Source organism: Lemur catta, chromosome 1, assembly GCF_020740605.2.
Source record: "Lemur catta isolate mLemCat1 chromosome 1, mLemCat1.pri, whole genome shotgun sequence".
Taxonomy (NCBI): Eukaryota; Metazoa; Chordata; class Mammalia; order Primates; family Lemuridae; genus Lemur; species Lemur catta.
Window position 1 is genome coordinate 42,560,978 of NC_059128.1, and position 20,405 is coordinate 42,581,382.

The following is a 20,405-nucleotide window of genomic DNA, read 5'->3' on the forward strand; positions in this document are numbered from 1 at the left end:
ACCACTCAGGAGACTAAGGCAGGAAGATTGCTTGAGCTCACCAGTTAGAGGCTATCGTGTGTAATTATTGCACCTGTGGACAGCCACTGCACTCTAGTCTGGGCAACGTAGACCATCTCTTACAAAAACAGAAAAAGAGGAAGAATTAGTACCAATTCTTCTCAAACTCCAAAAAATAGAAGAGGAAGATTTTCTAACTCATTCTGAGTCTGACCCTGATCCCCAAAACAGATAAAAGCATTTAAGGAAAAGAACACTATAGACCAATATTCCTTGTGAATACAGACCACAAAAATTCTCAACAAAATACCAGCAAAGTGAATCCAGCAATATTTATAAAGGGGTCATACATGACAATTAAGTGGGATACATCCCAGGAATGCAAGGTTGGTTCAACATTTTAAAAAAGTCAATCAAGGTTATACACCATACGAGTAGAATGAAAGGGAAAAGAAACACCTCATATGGTTTTTGGATGCAGAAATGGCATTTGACAAAATCCAGCACCCTTTCATAATAAAAACACTCAGGAAATTAGAAACAGAAGGGAACTTTCCCAAGCTGGTAAAGGACACCTACAAAAAGCCCACGGCTAAAATTATACTTTAATGGTTTCCCCTCCTACTTCTATTCAGCATTGTACTGTACATATCAGCCAGAACAATGAAGAAAAAGAAACAATAGCCATCCAGATTAGTAACGAAAAGTAAAACTATCTCTGTTTGCAGATGACATATTATATATAGAAGATCCTGGGGAATACACACACACACAGAGAAAACATGAAGGCTGATAAATGAACTCAGCAAAATTTCAGCTTACAAAGTTAATATACAAAAATCAGTTGTATTTATATACTAGCAGTGAACAATCTGAAAATGCAATTAAGAAAGCTATTTATTTTACTTTAGCATCAAAAATAATAAAAGACTTAGGAGTAAGTTTAACAAAAGAAGAGCAAGATTTGTGCACTGAAAAATACAATACACCATTGAAAGAAATTGGAGACCTAAATAAATTGAAAAGACATCCTGTATTTGTGAGTTAGAAAACTTAATGTTGTTAATGTGGCAGTATTTCCCAAATTGATGTACATGTTGAGCACAATCCCTATTAAAATATCACCTGTCCCCCCAAAAAAATCTCACCTGTCTTTTTTGCAGAAATTGATAGGCTGATCCTAAAATTTTACATGGAAATAGAAGGGACCCAGAATAGCCAAAACAATCTTGTAAAAGAACAAAAATGTGGAGGACTCACACTTCCTGATTTTGTAACTTGCTACAAAACTGTAGTAATCAAGACATTGTGGTTCTGGCTGGCATAGGGATAGACAGATCAATGGGATAGAATTCAGAGTTCAGTTGATCTTTGACAACAATGCCAAGGCAATTCATTGTGGAAAGAATAGTCTTTTCAACAAAGGGAGCTGCAACAACTGGATATCCACCTGCAAAAGAATGAAGTTGATCCCTTATCTCATACTGTATACAAAAATTAATGAATTAATTCGTTAATTCAAGATGATTCAAAGACCTAAATGTAAGACCTAAAACTATAAGACTCTTAAAAGAAAACATAGGTATAAACCTTCATGACCTTGGATTAGGCAGTGGTTTTGGATATAAGACATCAAAAGTAGAAGGCACAAAAGAAAAAAATAGATAACTTGGATTTTGTCAAAATTTGAAAACTTTTGTTCTTCAGAGGCCACTACAAAGAAAATAAAGACAATCTTCATTCAGCATGGGAGAAACCATGTATCTATTAAAGGTCTAGTATCCAGGATATATAAAGTACTCTTACAACTCAAAAGATGAGAAAAAGAAATAACCCAATTTTTAAAATGGGTAAAAGATTTGAGTAGACATTTGTCAAATAGCATATACAAATAGCCAATAAGCATATGAAAAGATGCTCAGCATCATGAGTTATTAGAGAGTTGCAATTCAGAACAGCAAAGAGATACTACTTTACACCCACTAGGATGACTCTCATCAAAAAGAAGGAAATTAACAAGTGTTAACAATCATGTGGAAAAATTGGAACCCTCACATGTTGCTGGTGGGATTGTAGCAAAAATTTTGTAATGAATATTTTGTAAATAAAGGTATATTTAGCTACAATTTCCTATTTTCCCTATGTATGGAAACTTTTGGGACACCCTGTATAATTGGATAAAGTTATAAGCAAATGGAAGTGTTATAATTAAAGGTATTTTATATAAATGCATATGTGAAGTTACTCTCATAAAGTTTGTTTTGCATTTATTTTATTTTTTTTTTTAGGATGAGAGAAGCTGCAAGAAAAATAGAAGAAAGGCATTTTTCTAACCATGCAACACATGTTGAATTTCTCCCTGTTGAGTGGCGGTCAAAGCTTACTCTTGATGGAGGTATATTTTTTTTAAAAATTGAATAGTTTATCCAATGGCAAACTTTTACCAAATATATAATAGAAAATTTTAGAAAACACTTTTTGCTCATTGAGAACAAAGTATCTTCAGTTTAGTTACTCTCTGTTCTGTTTACAAATCCACTGATTTTTAAAATAATTATATTATTTGGACCACCATATATAATAAATTTCATAGATAGCACTGTTTCCATGCATGTCCTCTGTGGATTGGGAGGGGATGTGCATGTAGAGGGAACAAAATGTTTTCTAAAGTTTTTAACACTAACATGATTTGTCAGAACTTTTAAATCATTTGTTGTCTATAATTCCATATGAGCATACATTTTCTACCTAATGCTTTTCCTCCCCTATACTTGGAAGATAAAAATCTCAGGGTTGTTTTGTTTTGTTTTTTGTTTGTTTGTTTTCATTGTTGTTATTCATGCATTCCCTGGGCTGGTGAATTATAATCTAACACAGAATTTGTACATTTGTTTAAATAAAATCATTTTAGACTTTTTTCCTTAAAGAGCTATTATCAGCCAAAATATGTATCTTTCTTTACACAAAGTTGTGTCCTCTAAATATTAAAACCACTAAAACAGAATGTTTAGGTTAATTATTTATATATTCTGGAAATTGAGAGAGTTATATTAGACATAATAGCAATTGCCTTCATGGAGCCTTTACTATGTGCCTGGCACTGTGCTGTGCATTTTACATGGAGTATCTCATTTAACTTTCTCAAAAATCTATGAAATACCTACTTTATTTTCTCCATTTTACTGATAGGGAAACTGAAACTCAGTAAAAAGTAAATTTAAGAATGTCAGGCAGAATCCAGGTGTGAATGATGCAAGCCAGAGCCCATGTTCATCACAGTGCTAAACTGCCTCCCTGGGTGATTTCTGAGGATTCTTCCGGGTTTATAATTCTGTCTCATGGACAGTTAGGAATGTCAGGTATAGCTTATCAAACCAAAATGCCATCAAAAATAGTGATGAGTAAAAAAAAAAGTGACCGAAGAAGAGATCTCAGCAGCAACAGTTCATATGTAAAGTTCTAGTGTAATAACAATGCTATTCTTTGGGCTTTTCCCATTCATGCAGATAAATTTCTTAGGTTGCTTGGGAATGTACACAACATGGATGAATTAGCTTTAGTAAAACCCCTGGTTTTGTAATTTTTGTTAGCTTTAAACTGTGGTAGTTTCAAAGGCATTGTGATGAGTTTTCAAAGGCAGTCTTGCAAGATTACATACTTTATGCTTCCATTTACATGACATTCTGGAAAAGGCAAAACTTCAGAGACAGAGAACAAATCACTAGTTGCTAGGGTTGAGGGGAAGGGGAGGGTTTGAATTTATTGGAGCAGCGGGTGGGAGTTTTTAGGGTGATGGAACAGTTCTGTATCCTGATCATGGTGGTGGTTACATAAAACTATACATGCATTAAAACTCAGTCAATTTTACTGTGTATAAATTTAAAAATAATAATAAATGTATATCTAGCTATAGCAAACATTATTGTGCTCATTGGTAGTGAAAGGCTAAAAACATTTCGTTTAAATCAGGAATAAGCTAAGGATTTTTTTCTTTTATAACTTAAATATTCTACTTGAAGTCTGAGAAGTATAATAAGAAAAAGCAATAATAGTTATGAGGAGTCAAACATCTGTTTTGATTTACAGGTCATATAGTTGTATACTCAGAATATACAGAAAAATTATCAGAATTAATAAGATAGTTTATCAAGGCTATGAAATAGATGGTTCATATATAAAATAATTGCATTTTTGTATACCAGCAACAAGCAGAAATCATATCAAAAATACAGAGTTCCAAGAAATAAATCTAACAAAAGATGTATATTTATATTAATCTTTAATTAAAACTATTAAGGCAGGCCGAGCGCGGTGGCTCACGCCTGTAATCCTAGCACTCTGGGAGGCCGAGGTGGGTGGATCGCTCGAGGTCAGGAGTTTGAGACCAGCTTGAGCAAGAGCGAGACCCCATCTCTACTAAAAATAGAAAGAAATTATCTGGCCAGCTAAAAAATATATATATATATATAAAAAAAAATAGCCAGGCATGGTGGCGCATGCCTGTAGTCCCAGCTACTCGGGAGGCTGAGGCAGTAGGATTGCTTAAGCCCAGGAGTTTGAGGTTGCTGTGAGCTAGGCTGACGCCATGGCACTCACTCTAGCCAGGGCAACAAAGCGACACTGTCTCAAAAAAAAAAATTTTTTTTTAGAAAAAAATACAAGGAGTATCTTATCTTTATGACCTCAAGGTAGAGAAGGAATCTTTAATACACAAAAACATAATTTTAAAGTAACATGGATAAATTTGAGTAGATTAAAATTAAGAACTTCTATTTATCAATAAACCATAAACCATAAAGAATAAAAGATAAGCCACACGCTGGCAAAAGATGTTATAACAGAGCATCAGGTGTAACCACCAAAGCATTAATATCCAGGATAAAGAGCAGGAAATTTAAATGGGAAAGAAAAAGGAAAAAATATAGGTGTATATATATGAGTGAAATATACACCACCCTACTAATCAAGCAGATGTAAATTAAAACCACAGTGAAATACCATTCACACCCTTCAGGCAGATGATTAAGAAAGTGACAATACCAAGTATTGTTGAGGGTATATGGCAGTGAGGATTTTTATTCACTATTAGTGGGGATGTAAATTGGTACAATCACTTTGGAAGATGATTTGACATAATCTTGTAAAGTTGAATGTGCATGTGCCCTAGGACAGCAATGCACTCCTACAGATATACTCTAAAGAAATTCTTACACATGTGCAGCAAGGACACAGGTAAAACAATGTCAGGATCATAGTTTATAATAGCAAAAAACTAGAAACAACCCAATGTCTCTCAAAGGAGAATGGGTAAATTATAATATATGTATAGAGTGAAATACTATACAGGGCTGAAAATGAATGAATTACAGCTATATGCATCAACATGGACGAATCTCAGAAGCATATTTGGAGGGGGTGCAAAGCATAGACAGTACCTCAATTTACACAATGTTCAGAATCAGGCTAAATGAAATAAAATATTTTGGCTCTGGCACATAGTAAATGTTGTAGAAGTAATTGGCTACAATTACTAATATTATTGAACACATAGTAAAATCAATAAAGAAAAGGAATGCACGATTAGTAAAAACACTCTTATTGCTGGTTACTTCTAGCAGAGAGGGAGAGGGCTCTGATTACTTAGGGATATAAGTTACTGGCAGTATTCTTAAGCTAACTGGCAGGAACATGTTTTTTTTTATATATATAAATTATTTTTCAACTGCCTATATATATTATAAACCCTCTTTGGTATGTCCATGTATTTCACAGTAAAAACTTTTTTTCCAAATACATTAAATTGACATGTAAGTCACACCTTTCACTTTTACAACTTAAAAATAGGCACAGGGTATAAATATATTGTGCATCCATGAAAAGCCACAATATTTCCCTTTACATCTTTGAAAAGACCTTTAGCCTTTGCTTGTCATTGCCTTCCAGTTATTACTACATTGTATTAAAGTAGGGAATAAATAAAAATAAAATAACCTAGAGTGCCAACACAGTGAAAAACTAGAGGGTAATAGAAATTGTACTTAACTAAAATCATAAGCTTTCTGTAGCCCACCTTGTTCTTTCAAATAATATTCCTTAAATTATAGTATTTCTTTGTACTTCTATAAGAAATGTAAAATTTTTTGCATCTCTAATAATTTTATTCAGTATCTAATAGAATAATCTTTCCAAGGTAGAAATTCCACAGGTTAGGTGCAACTCATCAAAGACTGTACTGGTTTGTAACAGTTTATGTAAGTTTTCTTTCAGTGCAGTAAATTATAGCAACTTTATCTTGTTTAGTGACGAGGTCCATTGCTAATTTATTTGCCTTTGTGCATATTTGTGATTGACAGTTCTTACCCATAGAATCTTGGTACACTAAAGATACATGCATGTAAAGTGTGAGGAACTTTTTTGTTATTGTTGCTGGTTTGCCACCAGTGGCTCCAGGCATTCCACGTGGGTATTGCCAAGCCCAAGTTTCATAGATTTAAAAAAAAAAAAAAAAGAATTAAAAGGAAACATAAAAGGAGGTACAGAAAGAGTTGGATTGTGTCCCTTGATAACTTGTTTCTGTATATGGCCTAGTTTTGTTCTGGGTACCCCTGAATGTCATGCAAAAACCAGTACATATAAAAAAGGATGAGGCTTTATGGATTTGATAATGGCCTTCTTCCTTAGTGTTCTTTTCTTTTCCTGTCCCCTTTTGTACTGTTTTTTCTTGCAATATTTTGCAAGAAGGGAAGGACCATAAGAGCCAAACCTGGTCTTGAATATTTAAATGTTAACTTAAAGAGCTGTTATTTCAGGCAATGTAATTTTTTTCACATTTATTTTTTCCCTAAAACAGATCTTTTATTATGATTTTAATTTTGTTGTTGTTTTACTTTTTTTGTTTTGTAGACACTGTTGATTCCATTACTCCTGACAAAGTACGAGGTTTAAGGGATATGTTGAACAGCAGTGCAATGGACATAATGTATTATACTAGCCCACTTTATAGAGATGAAGTAAGTTTCATGATTATCTTATTGCTGTTGGGTATTTTTTAGAGTGATAACAATATAAATGTCCTGAATTTTAATATTTTATGCTCTTTTCTAAAAAGCAAATGAGAGCCAGGCGTGGTAAATCACCCTGTAATCCCAGCACTTTGGGAGGCCAAGACAGGAGGATCACTTGAGGCCAGTTCAAGGCTATCTTGGGCAACATAGTGAGACCTTGTCTCTACAAAATAATTTTTTTTAAATTAGCTGGGCATGGTGGCATACACCTCTAGTTCTAACTACTCAGGAGGCTGAGGCAGGAGAATCTTGAGCCCAGAAGTTTGAGGCTGCAGTGAGCTATGATCTTGCCACCGCACTCCAACCTAGGGTGACAGCAAGACCCTGTCTCAATAAAATAAAATAAAAGCAAATGAGAAATGACAGGAATTCATTAATCTGTAAATAGCCTGTATTTAATAGTGAATTTGATAGTCTTCCAACTAGATGGTGTGACCCTTAATAAAATGAATGGTCTCAGGGATGGGGGATTGGTTAGAAAATAGCCATTTAAGAAACATCAGTTTTCATAAATCTGATTAATTACACCTATGATTGTTGCCCTCACAAAACAGTTTTAGACACAAAATTTCCTTTACATTTTTTGTATATAGTAGACTTACTTTTATTGCCTCACTCTATAATGGATTAATACAGTTCTCAAATGGTAGTGTTGCTGATGCATCACAAAGATAACACTGAAGGGGTGAGAGGTGAAGGTTTATTCAGTGGAATAAGAGAATCTCCACCATGCATTTTGTCACTTTATTGGTAAGAGGGAAAGGAATTCTGTTTCATAGGAATAACTAACATTTGTTAATTGCCTAATGTGTATTAACTTGTTTAATCTTTATAAAAACCCTATGAAGTAGATATGATTAGTATCCTCCTTTGAAGAATGAGGAAACTGATGTAGAGAGATTAAGGGACTTGCCCAAAATATCCCACCCAAGTAAGTGGCGGAGCCAGGATTTGAAGCCAAGTGTTATAGCTTCACAGCTTGCACTGTTTACCACTCCTTTCTTCTGTGTTCACAGTATGATCAGTCTGTCTTTTATTTATTGGCTGAGTATTTTTACTATCTTGGGCTTTTAATTTAATCAGTAAACATTTAGTGAGCACCGACCTACTCTGCACCAAACACTGGCTAACATGGGGTCAGTTTGCTGTAAACTGTTACCCCCTTGTTAGTAGGAGGACAGGGAAAATCAGTACAGGTGTTTGAAAGTAAAATCAGTTGCTTTGGTAAAATTTCTTTATCAGGAATGCCAGGTAAGATTTGATAATATGTGTATGCTGAATCAGCTGATTAAAGGTGTTTTGAACTAAGGAAATTATCTACATGTTTATTGAAAATTTGTTTATTGAGAACTTACTATGTATAAGATACTGTACAAGGATATGAGTCCCTGCCTTCCAGAAAGTTTAAAACATTACAATGCATAGGCACACATTTGTGAAATGTGGTATCTAAGGAAAAGAAGTCCATGGAAATTTTTGAAATTATTTTTCCCCCTGGAAAAAAAAGTGTTTAGGCTTATTGCTAAAATATTTAAATAAATTATATTTTTACATTTCTCCTTAATCATATATGGCCCCAGTTTTTTTTTCTAAAAATCATTCTGAAGTTGTTTTTTGGAAATTGTATATGGGCTTTAGAGACAGACAGCCCAATTCCAATCCCACTGTAACACTTAATTTTTATATGTCTTCTCCATCTGCAAAGTGGGTATTCTGACAGTAGCTACTTCGTAGGGTTCTTGAAAGATGAGTTGAGATAATGCTCATACTAACATGTGGCACATAACAGTCAAGAATTATTAACTGTTATTACAGGTACCATAATAGCCAATCATTTTAGTTTCTGAATCCTGAGTAAAATTCTCCAGTGATGAAGCAGGTGCATTGCTGCCTGTAGACACCTCTGCTTTCATAAGAGGAGGAAGGGTTTGATGTTTTCTGTGGGAGCTTTCTTTCATCAATTTTTTTTAATCTAAAAATATTACTAAGCTTTGAAAACTAAGTATGGAATAGAGCCTAGCAATAGGCTTTAAAGTATGTGCTTTCTAAGTAAAGATCATAGATTTCTTGAGGTTCAGTAACCTGTGGCTATCTTTATAATAAATATGTAAAGCATTTCAAAGTTAGCAAGTTTATTGTTTTTATATGTATTAAATTAACTTTTAAGTTTAATTTGCTAAGTATTTTCTGAGTACTTTTTGACAAATTTTCATTTTGATAAGCTAATAAATTGGCTTGGATTTAGCAAAGGCAGATAGTATTCCTCCCAAATATTTTTAATTTTCCTGAGAGGAGGGAAATAGGAAAAAATAGCTCTATCGCACACCCCATTTCTATCTTCATGAATTCGAGCAAGAGATAACAATGGTCTAACCCAAAGTAGTGTCTATAAGAATAAAGGGAAGGAATGGATTCAAAATATAAGTATGAGGTCAAATTAAAAGGTCTTAAAGTGATTTGTTATGAGTGAAACAGTAAGGGAAGAGACAAAGATGACTCTTACTATTTCTAGCTTAGGCAACTGGTAGATGGTTCCGATAATAACTAGAAATGGAGGAAGCAGAACCAGAATGTCTTGTGAGGAAGGACAATAGAACATAAAACATAATGAATTACACTTATTAAATTTTAGGCATGTCTAAGATTTCCTTCTAGAGTTGTGTAGTACAGAGTATACAATAATATTGCAAATGAAACCAGTGGAGGGGGGAGGATGGCTGAGAGCATGTTACCATACATGTGCACGCACATGTGCACACACACGCGTGTGCACACACACACACACTCTCTGTTTCTCATACATGGTCGGTGGTATCCTTAAGAGCATAACTCAAAGCTCTGGTCATCGATGAGTCAGAAAGGAGTCACTTTCTGTTTTGCTCTATATATCTGTAAAGATAATTATCCTCAAAATGCAGTTGAATAAAACAGATATTCAGTAGGAAGAGGGAATCTATGGCTAGGACAAATGAGATGCAAAGAGAACATGTAGCCCTTTGAATTAGTTTGTCTGGAAAGCACTGAAACTTGTGACTGAGATTTATCAGTAGACTTTAGCAGTGTTTTGCAGGCATCCCTTGTTAGAACGATCACTTGGGGTGCTCATTAAAAATACAGGCAAAAAGGAACCCTATGGGGAGAACTGGAATTGAGAGTACCATTGTGAACTCAGAATTCCTAAAATGTGTGTGTATAGGTATTATGTATATATGTAGGTGAATATGTGTATACATAGGTGTACTTTGGGTTTAGTTCCAGATCATCGCAATAAAGTACCACAATAAGCAAGTCATGCAAATTTTTTGGTTTCTCAGTGCATATAAAAGTTGTGTTTACACTATACTGTAGACTATTAAGTGTGCAATAGCATTATGTCTAAAAAAAGTATATACTTTAATTAAAAAATATTGCTAAAAAATGCTGGCACAGAGACACAAAGTAAACACATGCTGTTGGAAAAATGATGCCAATAGACTTGTTCAACCCAGGGTTACCACAACCTTTAATTTGTAAAAAAAAATAATAATAATTTGCATTATCTGTGAAGCGCAATATAGTGAAGCACGGTGTGCCTAAACATGCATGCATTTCCTGACTTTGTCCACTGAAATGGCCAAGAAGCAAAGACACCCCAGTCACAGGGACCACACCTAGCACCCAGATCTTTGCCTCCAGTATTATTATTTCCACTAAGAAAAACTAGAGTTCCTTAGGGAAATGGCTGACTCTGGGCTTAGACAAGTTATTATGATAGAAGGTAGGAAAATGTTCGAAGGAATCATGAGGCAGATCACAACACAGGAGCCAAATTAATGAAGCAGCTTCCACTGGCCAAATCTGGAACAATTTGGGCATCAAAATAATTAAGTAATTATTACCACTTATTGTAAGAAATTATTAGTACTTTTAATATGGAATTATATTAAGGATATAATAAGGAAATAAATCATTAAAAAATCGTAAGCCCACATTCGTTATAAATATACAAATACATGTGGGAGAAGGGAGATCCCTTGCTTACAGCGGAATGCTGAAGGCTGAATGGTAGAAGGAATGCTGGAGTTGGAAAATCATCATTTTGCAGCTGTCATGGTAGGATCAGATGAGAGAAGACTGGGCACCTATCATCAATGGATACGAAGTCGAAGGCAAGGTTTTGATGAGCAGGATATTTGCATAGTCTTAAAGTATATCCCCACAGACTTCATATCAGTTTAAAAGGAGAAACAGTAATTGTACACTGGAGAAATCAGGCAATACCTAAACTGGGTGTTCCTGAGAGACAGATAGGCATTAGGTGCTTCCAGATGGGATACCCAGAGGAGGACACAGCATCACTTATGCAGTATTCTGATTATAAGGAAACGTGAGACACAAAATGAAGACACTGTAATAAGTAGAAATAGGACTGTATTCTTTAAAAATAAGAATGGCTGTGGAAAATGTTCCAGATTAAAGGAAGCTAAAGAGACCTGATAGCTAAATGTATCTCATCCTAGACTATGTCCTATGCTGGATGGAAGAAACTACAGTAAAAAGGACATTATTGGATCAGCTGACATGAGTGGGAACATGGATGGTATATTAGATGAAATATTGTATCAAAATAAATTTATGAAGTTGATAACTATGATTATAGAAGAGAATATTCCTAGTTTTAGAAAAGATGCAATGAGGTATTTAGGAATAAAAGACCATGGTATATGTAATAAATCCTTAAATGATTCCCCAAAAGGTTGGTGGGCGGGGTGTACGCACGCACATGTGTGTGTGTGTGTGTGTGTGTGTGTGTTTTACAGGAGCAGAGAGAACAAATAATAAAGCAAATGGGATAAAATGCTAACAATAGGTGGATCTGAATAAAGGATATATGGATGATCTTTGTACTATTTTTATTTTGCAACATTTTATAAATTTGAAATTTTTTTTCAAATAGTTAAGAAAAGGAAATGAGAAAAAATAAGTTTCCCAAGTCCGTCCCCCTGGAGATTCTGATTCAGTGGGTCTGAGATGGAACCTGTGAGTTTGTATTTTTAACAGTTCTCCCAGGCCACACCATCAGGGAATTTTGGGAAACACTGCTTGTGAAGAACAAAAGGGGTGCTTCCTAAGTGAGAGATGGGCAAAAATTTTTCTTATTTTTTAAAAAAGTTGATTCTGCAAATTAAAATCCATATAACTTGAGTTTGGTATTAGGCAATATTCTAGAATAAATTATTTAAAAGTATATCTTTCCTTGGATAAGTAGTGATTAGGAATAAGTCATGCCTGGTGAATGAACTTCGTTTGGTTTATTTGACAGACATTTGAAAGACCCTTTTTTTCTCTTCCTCTCTGAGCCTTTGGAGTCACATAGATGCAGTTTCAAAACCTGCTACTTAACCAGCTATGTGACCATAGACCAAATTTCTCACTTTCTTAGCTTTTCTCTTATAAAGTGATGACAAAATACCTAATAAATGTTGTCATCAGGGTTAAAGATGTAATGTGTATGAAGTTCCTAGTACAATTTGTGGTGCTTAGTTAGACATTCAAGTTGTGATTGTGTATATATTTGTTTTTATGTATTTCAGGTGCTACCATGTTTTTAAAAAAACAGACTGACTTTGTTAACTCTAGAAAGCAAATATCAGTGAATAGAAATATGGGAGGGAACATGTTTGTTTACTATAATGAAGAACTTTGTAATAACAAAGCTGTCTTAAAAAAATAGAAGTGAACACTTCAAAATGGAGATACTCACTGAAGTAGATGCTGAGTGACCACTTATGGGGATGCTGCTGAAGGGACTGCCAGCTTCACAGCAGTTAATCAGATCATCTCTGAGGTCCCTTTTAACTCTGAGATTCTGACATGCTCATGGGAGGACCCTAATTAGTGATTTGATAATAATCACTGAAAAACCATGGTTAAGGAAAAAGTGTGCATCAGTCAGTACTTCCCAGGTCATACTTCCTGAAGACCAATTAAAAAAAGTCAAGCAGAAAAAATTAATTCCAGAGTATCAAGAGATCATTAGAGAGCCTTTGGCTCTTACTTCAACCCTAAATAAAGTAACAGGAAATCCAGAGAGACCTGTGCATCTTGTATACATCTGAACTCTCTTTTCAATGGCTTTTGAAAAATGAATTATAAAGAGAGTTGTCATGGCCATGTCTTGTTATTGCTGTTTGAAAATTATTTAATTGATGTATATGGCTAAAACTCTCTAAAATTATTTTTTCTCATTAAAATTTCTTGAAGCAGGAAGGACAAAGGTCTAATTATATTCCTCAGCCATATTTTGTGTGTTTGGATTCACTCTTGAAACTGCTGAGATTTTTCTCCTTGAGTTCATTTTTGTCATAAATTTTAACTCTTGAGCAGTGGTTATGAGAATTAGAAACTGTTTTAAGCTTTTGAAAGCCATCCAATGCTTACTCTGTAAGAGGTTTACTGACTTGATAAGATAATATCATAGAGCTAATAAAGTTAATATCATAGCATGTGTTATTAATCTTGGCTCAGATGTCCCAATTGAATATCCTTGGTCACAAAGAGATCCTAGCTGGGAGAACATAATTGGATCAGAAAGGAAAAGGAACAGGGGGGGAAAAAATCCTAATTAGAATAAACTTTTTGGATATAACAGAGGTGAATTTCTCTTTTTGCTGCGGAGTGAGTTATAGAAGCATTTAAAGGTAGTGCAAAGCTATTTAAAAAGTTGGCTTTCAAAACTCATAATGTCCTATGACAAATGTTCCTGTATATATGTATAAGAAATAGGCAAGATAGAAAATGCTGCCATATGTAGATATGTTCTAATAAGGAAATACAAAGGCCATTTCTAGTTACGTGTATAATTATTAAAACAGAGAAAATCATCATGTGTTCAGAAACTATCAACGCTATGCTCCATTCCATGGTGAAATATTTTAGAATCAAATCGACTTTCTCGCCTTGGATATTTACCCTTGTTTTGTTATACATGTATGATTGCCAGACTAATGAAGTATTTGATATAGTGAGAAATGCTTTAAATTTTTTAATATAGTTGGGTGCAGTGGCTCATGCCTTTAATCCTAGCACTCTGGGAGGCTGAGGTGGGAGGATTGCTTGAGCTCTGAAGTTTGAGACCAGCCTGAGCAAGAGCAAGACCCTATCTCTACTAAAAATAGAAAAATTAGCCAGGCATAGTGGCAACCACCTGTAGTCCCAGCTACTCGGGAGGCTGAGGCAGGAGAATGGCTTGAGCGCAGGAGTTTGAGGTTGCTGTGAGCTGTGATGATGCCACTGCTCTCTAGCCTGGGTAGCAGAGTGAGACTCTGTCTCAAAAAAGAAAGAAAAATATTGAATATGAAATAGGTTAATCACTGATAGCGTGCTTTCCTTTTTTTAATTTTAATTTGGGGGATGGGCTGGTATTTTTTAAAACAAAAAGATTGGATACTTTTTGTCAGAGTACGGAAGTATATACCTTTTAGTGCTTCTAGATTTACATGGTATGAGTCTTAAAATCAAGGCCTTCAAAAGTACAAACTGTTAAGGAGTGTTGTTCTTAAGGGAATTTATCTAAGTATTAACTTTTTCTGCAACTCTTTCATGTAAATAAACCAGGAAAATTATAAATTTTAAAGATTAGTTGATATTCTTATCAAAGCCAAATTCAAAGCATTACATTATAGTTCCCTTTGAACAAAGCCATGGAATACCATATCACATTGCATACTCTTTAAACTATATTAACTAGAGTTTTACCTATAACTCATGTCGTGGAAGGTTTTTATGTACATTTGCCACTAAATCGGTAGTTCCTAAGGTGTGATCCCCAGGCCAGCAGCATTAGCATCTTCTAAGAACTTATTAGAAATGCAAATTCCCAGGCCCCGTCAGAATTTCTGAATCAAAAACTCTGAGATGGTGCCTAGTGATCTGTATTTAACAAGCCCTCCAGGTGATTCTGGTGCATGTTGGAAGTTGGAGCACTATTGCAATATACATGGAATTCTTTTTATTTTCTGGGGGGAAAAAAATAAAATGTCTAAAATAAAACTTTTGCATTCCACCCCAGAGGAAAGGCAGTTTATCATCCTTCCACATGTTATGAGCTGGTCTTCCTTTTCTTCCTTCCTTGGCTGAATATATTTCATCGGACATAATACACAATTTCCAAGCTTTAACTAGACACAGTATTGCATTATAGAGCTCTGAGATGTCAACAAAGAGTATTATGCCCCATTTATGTTACTACTGACCCTGCCAATCATAAAGTACTCAAATGATTTTCAGTTTATGTCAGCAAGTAAAGAATGTTTAATAAAAGTTGATGGAAGCTAGTTTTTCTCTTGATATATAACAAGATTGAAAACTGAAACAGCAAATAACTAATATTTGTGTGTCACAGTAGTAGTTGGCATATTAAGAAGTATTGAAATGAGAAATTGATCAAGGGGGAAACTTATAATCAAACAGGCAATGCTAGGAACAAGAGGGGACTGTCTTAAAACTCAGGTGAGGGCCTAGTATGGGTTTGAGTAACAAAAGAACCTTATGCTTCTGACGTTGTGGGATATTTCAGTAATATTTGTTAAAGCTTAATTTCAAAGAAAGCAGCTTTATAAAGAAAAATTACCAAGACACTTCCTACATATTAACCTCTAAACTTAAAAAGGCCCTGCTTTCCAGTCATAGAAAATAACTTTTTACTCATATCTGTATTACTAACTTAATGGGAATTTAGAAATATCAAGTAAATCAATATTAGCTTTCTCCTCAGTTATACAATAGCCTTTCATTTTATTACTCTATCTAAATGCATAATAATATATGTTAGTATACCTATTATCATAAACTCTGATATCCTTTTTCTAAAATTTACTATGACTAAAAACCACAAGGTACAAAATTTAGAATTGCATATGGGTAAGTTACAGTGAAGAAATTCCAGGAGTCTTTGGATATCTTACTGGAATCAACATGGAACTTTTTATTTTTAAACTGTGGAACTGCTAGCTCATACAGTTGGTTTAAGGACTAGGTAAGGATTTATGTGGGTAATATCTGCCTGTATTCTTTAGTGATGATATGCATTAAAATATATATACTTCATTCTTGCAAGGTTTTGAAGTACTTGAGTTAATTTTAATAACAGGTATATTTGGTCAATAATGTATGTCTTTCTCCTTAATATATTGGAGTTTAGAAATGAAGTTTATAGCAGTCAATGGTAACTCTAATATGATAACATTTTCTTATTTCAAACAGCTAGTTAAAGGCCTTCAGCAAGAGCTGAATCGATTATATTCCCTTTTCTGTTCTCGGAATCCAAACTTTGAAGAAAAAGGGGGTAAAGTCTCAATAGTGTCGCATTCCTTGGGATGTGTAATTACTTATGACATAATGACTGGCTGGAATCCAGTTCGACTCTATGAACAGTTGCTGCAGAAGGAAGAAGAGTTGCCTGATGAACGATGGATGAGCTATGAAGAACGACATCTTCTGGATGAACTCTACATAACAAAACGACGGTAAAATATCTGATCTTTTGAGAGAATTTTAAATGTCTATATGGAATTATTGGATCTTTTAGGAGAAAAGATCTTAAGATTTTCATGATAAAGAAAAAATACATTGTTTAGGATAGAAAGTTACTAGATAGTATGCCTAATTAAGCTAGAGACTATTTGTTAATTTTCATGCTAATTACATGCATCTTCCTGTAGTATTAAATAAATTGTTTTGTATTCTCCTTTTTTTATTCTGCCTTCACAATTTGTTAGGATTGAAATCTAAAATGTATTCCAAGCTGAGTCACTGTATAGAATTCTTATTGAAAATGTTTACCAGTTTATAATCCTTTGTAGTTTTACTGATCATTAAAAGTGGGTCTCTATCTTTCTTATTATTCTGAAAATAATTTTAAAACCTTCTTTGTTTTTCTTGGCAAATGTGTTTTTTACATGTTATATATGAACATAATTATGTGTTATATAATTATAAACAGATTTTATAATCACTTGATTATTTATGGCCTTCCTGATACCATCTTTTAATTCTTTGCTACCTTCCTATCTTCATCTATAGTTACATGCCTTCTCTTCATTGTCCTCTTTAATGATATTTGTTCATCTGATCCATTCCAATAGAACAGTGAAAAATCACTCATTTTGATAGTTTACCATTATATAAAGATAACCAAGTTAATTGACTAAAGTTTTTACTCAAGAAGCCTTGGTTTTGTTTTAATCTAATAGAGCTCGTCTAATGATTTCATTTAGAATTTTATTAAGTACCATAGACTAGTTAAATAAATATTATAGTGTCAAAATAATTGATAGTTTTAAAAGAAAATGTCATGTTTGACAAGCCTTGGAGAAGCATTTTAGATGAATAAATCTAGTAAAACTTTTTTTAAAATGGTCTTAGAAAATGAACTGTAACTTTTTTAAAAAATGTAACTGAATAGTTTATTAAATATAAGTAGATAGGGAACATTATAATGGAAAAAGATGAAATAACCCAAATGTTCATCAGCAGAGAAGGGTTAAACTGTGGTTCGTCTGTATGATAGTCAGTTATACAGTTGTTACAAAAATTGAAGTAGGTCAGGAGGCAATGAAATGAAAAGATCTCTAAGATTCTTTACTAACTATCGAAAGAGGCATAGAATAATATAAATGGTATTAACTATTTGGTGTAATTTTTTTAAAGGGATATATATGCTTGTATATACCTCACATTTTACTTTTAAAAAAAGCTATTAACAACAGATATCATGAGGAATAGGGATACTTTTACTATTACTAATTGTTTTATAAATTTATATAGACTTTCTGTACTATAGCAAATGCATTTGTTTAAATAGCGTCAACAGAGATTAATGCGAGGCATGGATAATGGCTCACTGCTTCTTGGCACTTCAGTAAACTAGTAAGCAGCTAATATTTTTGATGTTGTAAATACATGTCTATAATCTCATATCCCTTCCTAGGTTGAAGGAAATAGAAGAACGGCTACATGGATTGAAGGCATCATCAGTGACACAAGCACCTGCCTTAAAATTTAAGGTAAGAGGCCAGGCGCAGTGTCTCATGCCTGTAATCCTAGCACCCTGGGAGGCCAAAGCGGGAGGATTGCTTGAGGCCAGGAGTTCAAGACCAGCCTGAGCAAGAACAAGACCCCATCTCTATTAAAAATAGAAAAATTATCCGGGTGTGGTGGTGCATGCCTGTAAGTCCCAGCTACTCGAGAGGCTGAAGCAGAAGAATCCTAGGCTTAAGCCTAGGAGTTTGAGGTTGCAGTGAGCTGTAATGATGCCACTGCACTGTAGCCAGGGTGCCAGAGCAAGACTCTGTCTAAAAAAAAAAAAAATTTAAGGTAAGAAAAGAGCAATGAGTTTTTCATTATTTATCTCAGTATTCTTTTTAAACATCATTTGAAACATGCCTTTAGGATTCAAATAAAAGTTTATTCTTTCAAATGGGTATTTATTTAACATATACTATGGTTGGACACTGCTTGTCTGGGTTCTACAAAGAAAAGAATAGAAGTGACAGTTCTCCAACCCTCAGGAATACACAGTATTATTGGTGCTATTAGCAGTATATAGGTGATATATGCACAAGAGAAGGAGGTTTTACTTTTGCCTGCTAAAGGTTATGAAGGAATGGTATTTGTACTTGATCTCAGTAAATTAGATATTGCCAAGTGCAAGAAAGGGGAAATGCTATTCTGTGTAAAAGGCACAGCATAAACAAAGGCATGGAGGGGTGTAACTTCTTAGGCCCTCAAGAAACACCAAAAAATTTGGAGTAGTAGAAAAGAAAAATAGAAACAGATCTGGGAAATAGTTACTATTTGGAATTAACAAACCTTCATGACCATCTAGTTGGTTAGTGGTGAGAAAAAATAAGAGGAAGTATATCAGCAATGACTCCAGGGATGGAAAGCTGGCATTTCAATGAAAAGTGTATGACAAGAACACAAGACGAGGGTGCACAGGGTTGGTTTGGAGCGGGGAGAACAAACCAGTTTGGCTAAATGGACTCAGCGCAGGGGGGCTGTGGGAGAGTAGGAATAGCTGGAATATGTTTGATATGGGCAGTAGGAAGCTTTTCAGTGTTTCTGAATATCAGAATGACCTGTTAAAAGTACCGGTTTAGGAAAATGTAAGGTAGCAGAGAGATGTCAGTGTTGACTAGACTGTTGGAAAGGACACACCCTTTAGCTGAATAACAAATGACGTGTTTGCAGTGTTAAATGAGGGGTGTCATAAGTTCCCTAATACCCATTTCCTGTTGAATATATATATGTTCATGTCTACTATATAACCTCTTCTTGAAATGTGTTTCTTTTATCATAAGAACTGAACACGCAGGTTAAGATGTGGAATGATGCAGAAATTTTTTTAAAACGGGAAGTTTTTTTTTTTTTAATTGAATCTGTATGACTTACAAAGTTTTTTCTAAAACACTTATACGTTAATAACCATATAATAAGCTATAACATACATTTAAAATCCATAAGAGCATGGTCTTTGGAGTCATCCCACCCTGGAATTTGAGTTCCATCTTTACCATCATTATCATATAATTAATGCTAAATGTATAGAATTGATGTAGTAGAAAAAAATAAACTCTTCTAGTTCACATTCTGGGTTTTTTATTGGAGAGTTGGGTATGATCAACTAAGATATATTAGGATCTCAAAATTTAATATTACATTACTAGAACTTCTTACACTATAATTATGTATCTTTTCAGAATATAGGGGTTAGAACTATCACAGTTGGCCATTAAACTTAAGAAAAAGAAGAATATTGAGGGCCGGGCACGGTGGCTCATGCCTGTAATCCTAGCACTCTGGGAGGCCGAGGCAGGTGGATCGCTCGAGGTCAGGAGTTCAAGACCAGCCTGATTGAGACCCCGTCTTTACTAAAAATAGAAATAAAAATTACCTAGACAACTAAAAATATATATAGAAAAAATTAACTGGGCATGGTGGTGCATGCCTGTAGTCCCAGCTACTCGGGAGGCTGAGGCAGTAGGATCGCTTGAGCCCAGGAGTTTGAGGTTGCTGTGAGCTAGGCTGACGCCACGGCACTCACTCTAGCCCAGACAACAAAGTGAGACTCTGTCTCAAAAAAAAAAAAAGAAGAAGAAGAATATTGACAAACATTGGTGTGGAGTATGGGAAATTTTTGTTCTGATTGTGAGGCTTTGCCACTAACTTGTTATGTAACATTAGCCAAGTCATTTAACATATCTGAATTCATCTGTTTACTCATCTCTGAACGAGAAGATTAGCCTAAATATCTAAAATACTCTTTTAACCTTTAAAATTCTTTAATGGAAGCACGGGTAA

At 34.4% G+C, this 20,405-nt stretch overlaps 1 protein-coding gene across 3 annotated transcripts in view; it reads left to right on the plus strand.

The window, feature by feature from the left end:
• Positions 1–20,405, plus strand: part of DDHD1 (DDHD domain containing 1) — an 83,347-nt gene that overhangs the window by 45,653 nt on the left and 17,289 nt on the right. For all 3 annotated transcript variants that reach the window (XR_006738867.1, XM_045566990.1, XM_045566986.1), the window contains exons 5-8: positions 2,289–2,395; positions 6,904–7,010; positions 16,308–16,570; positions 18,034–18,109. Coding sequence is in view for 2 of the 3 variants with exons in the window: in XM_045566990.1 (XP_045422946.1) it covers positions 2,289–2,395; positions 6,904–7,010; positions 16,308–16,570; positions 18,034–18,109 (553 nt within the window). In the remaining variant the exon portion in view is untranslated. The remainder of the gene's footprint in view (positions 1–2,288; positions 2,396–6,903; positions 7,011–16,307; positions 16,571–18,033; positions 18,110–20,405) is intronic.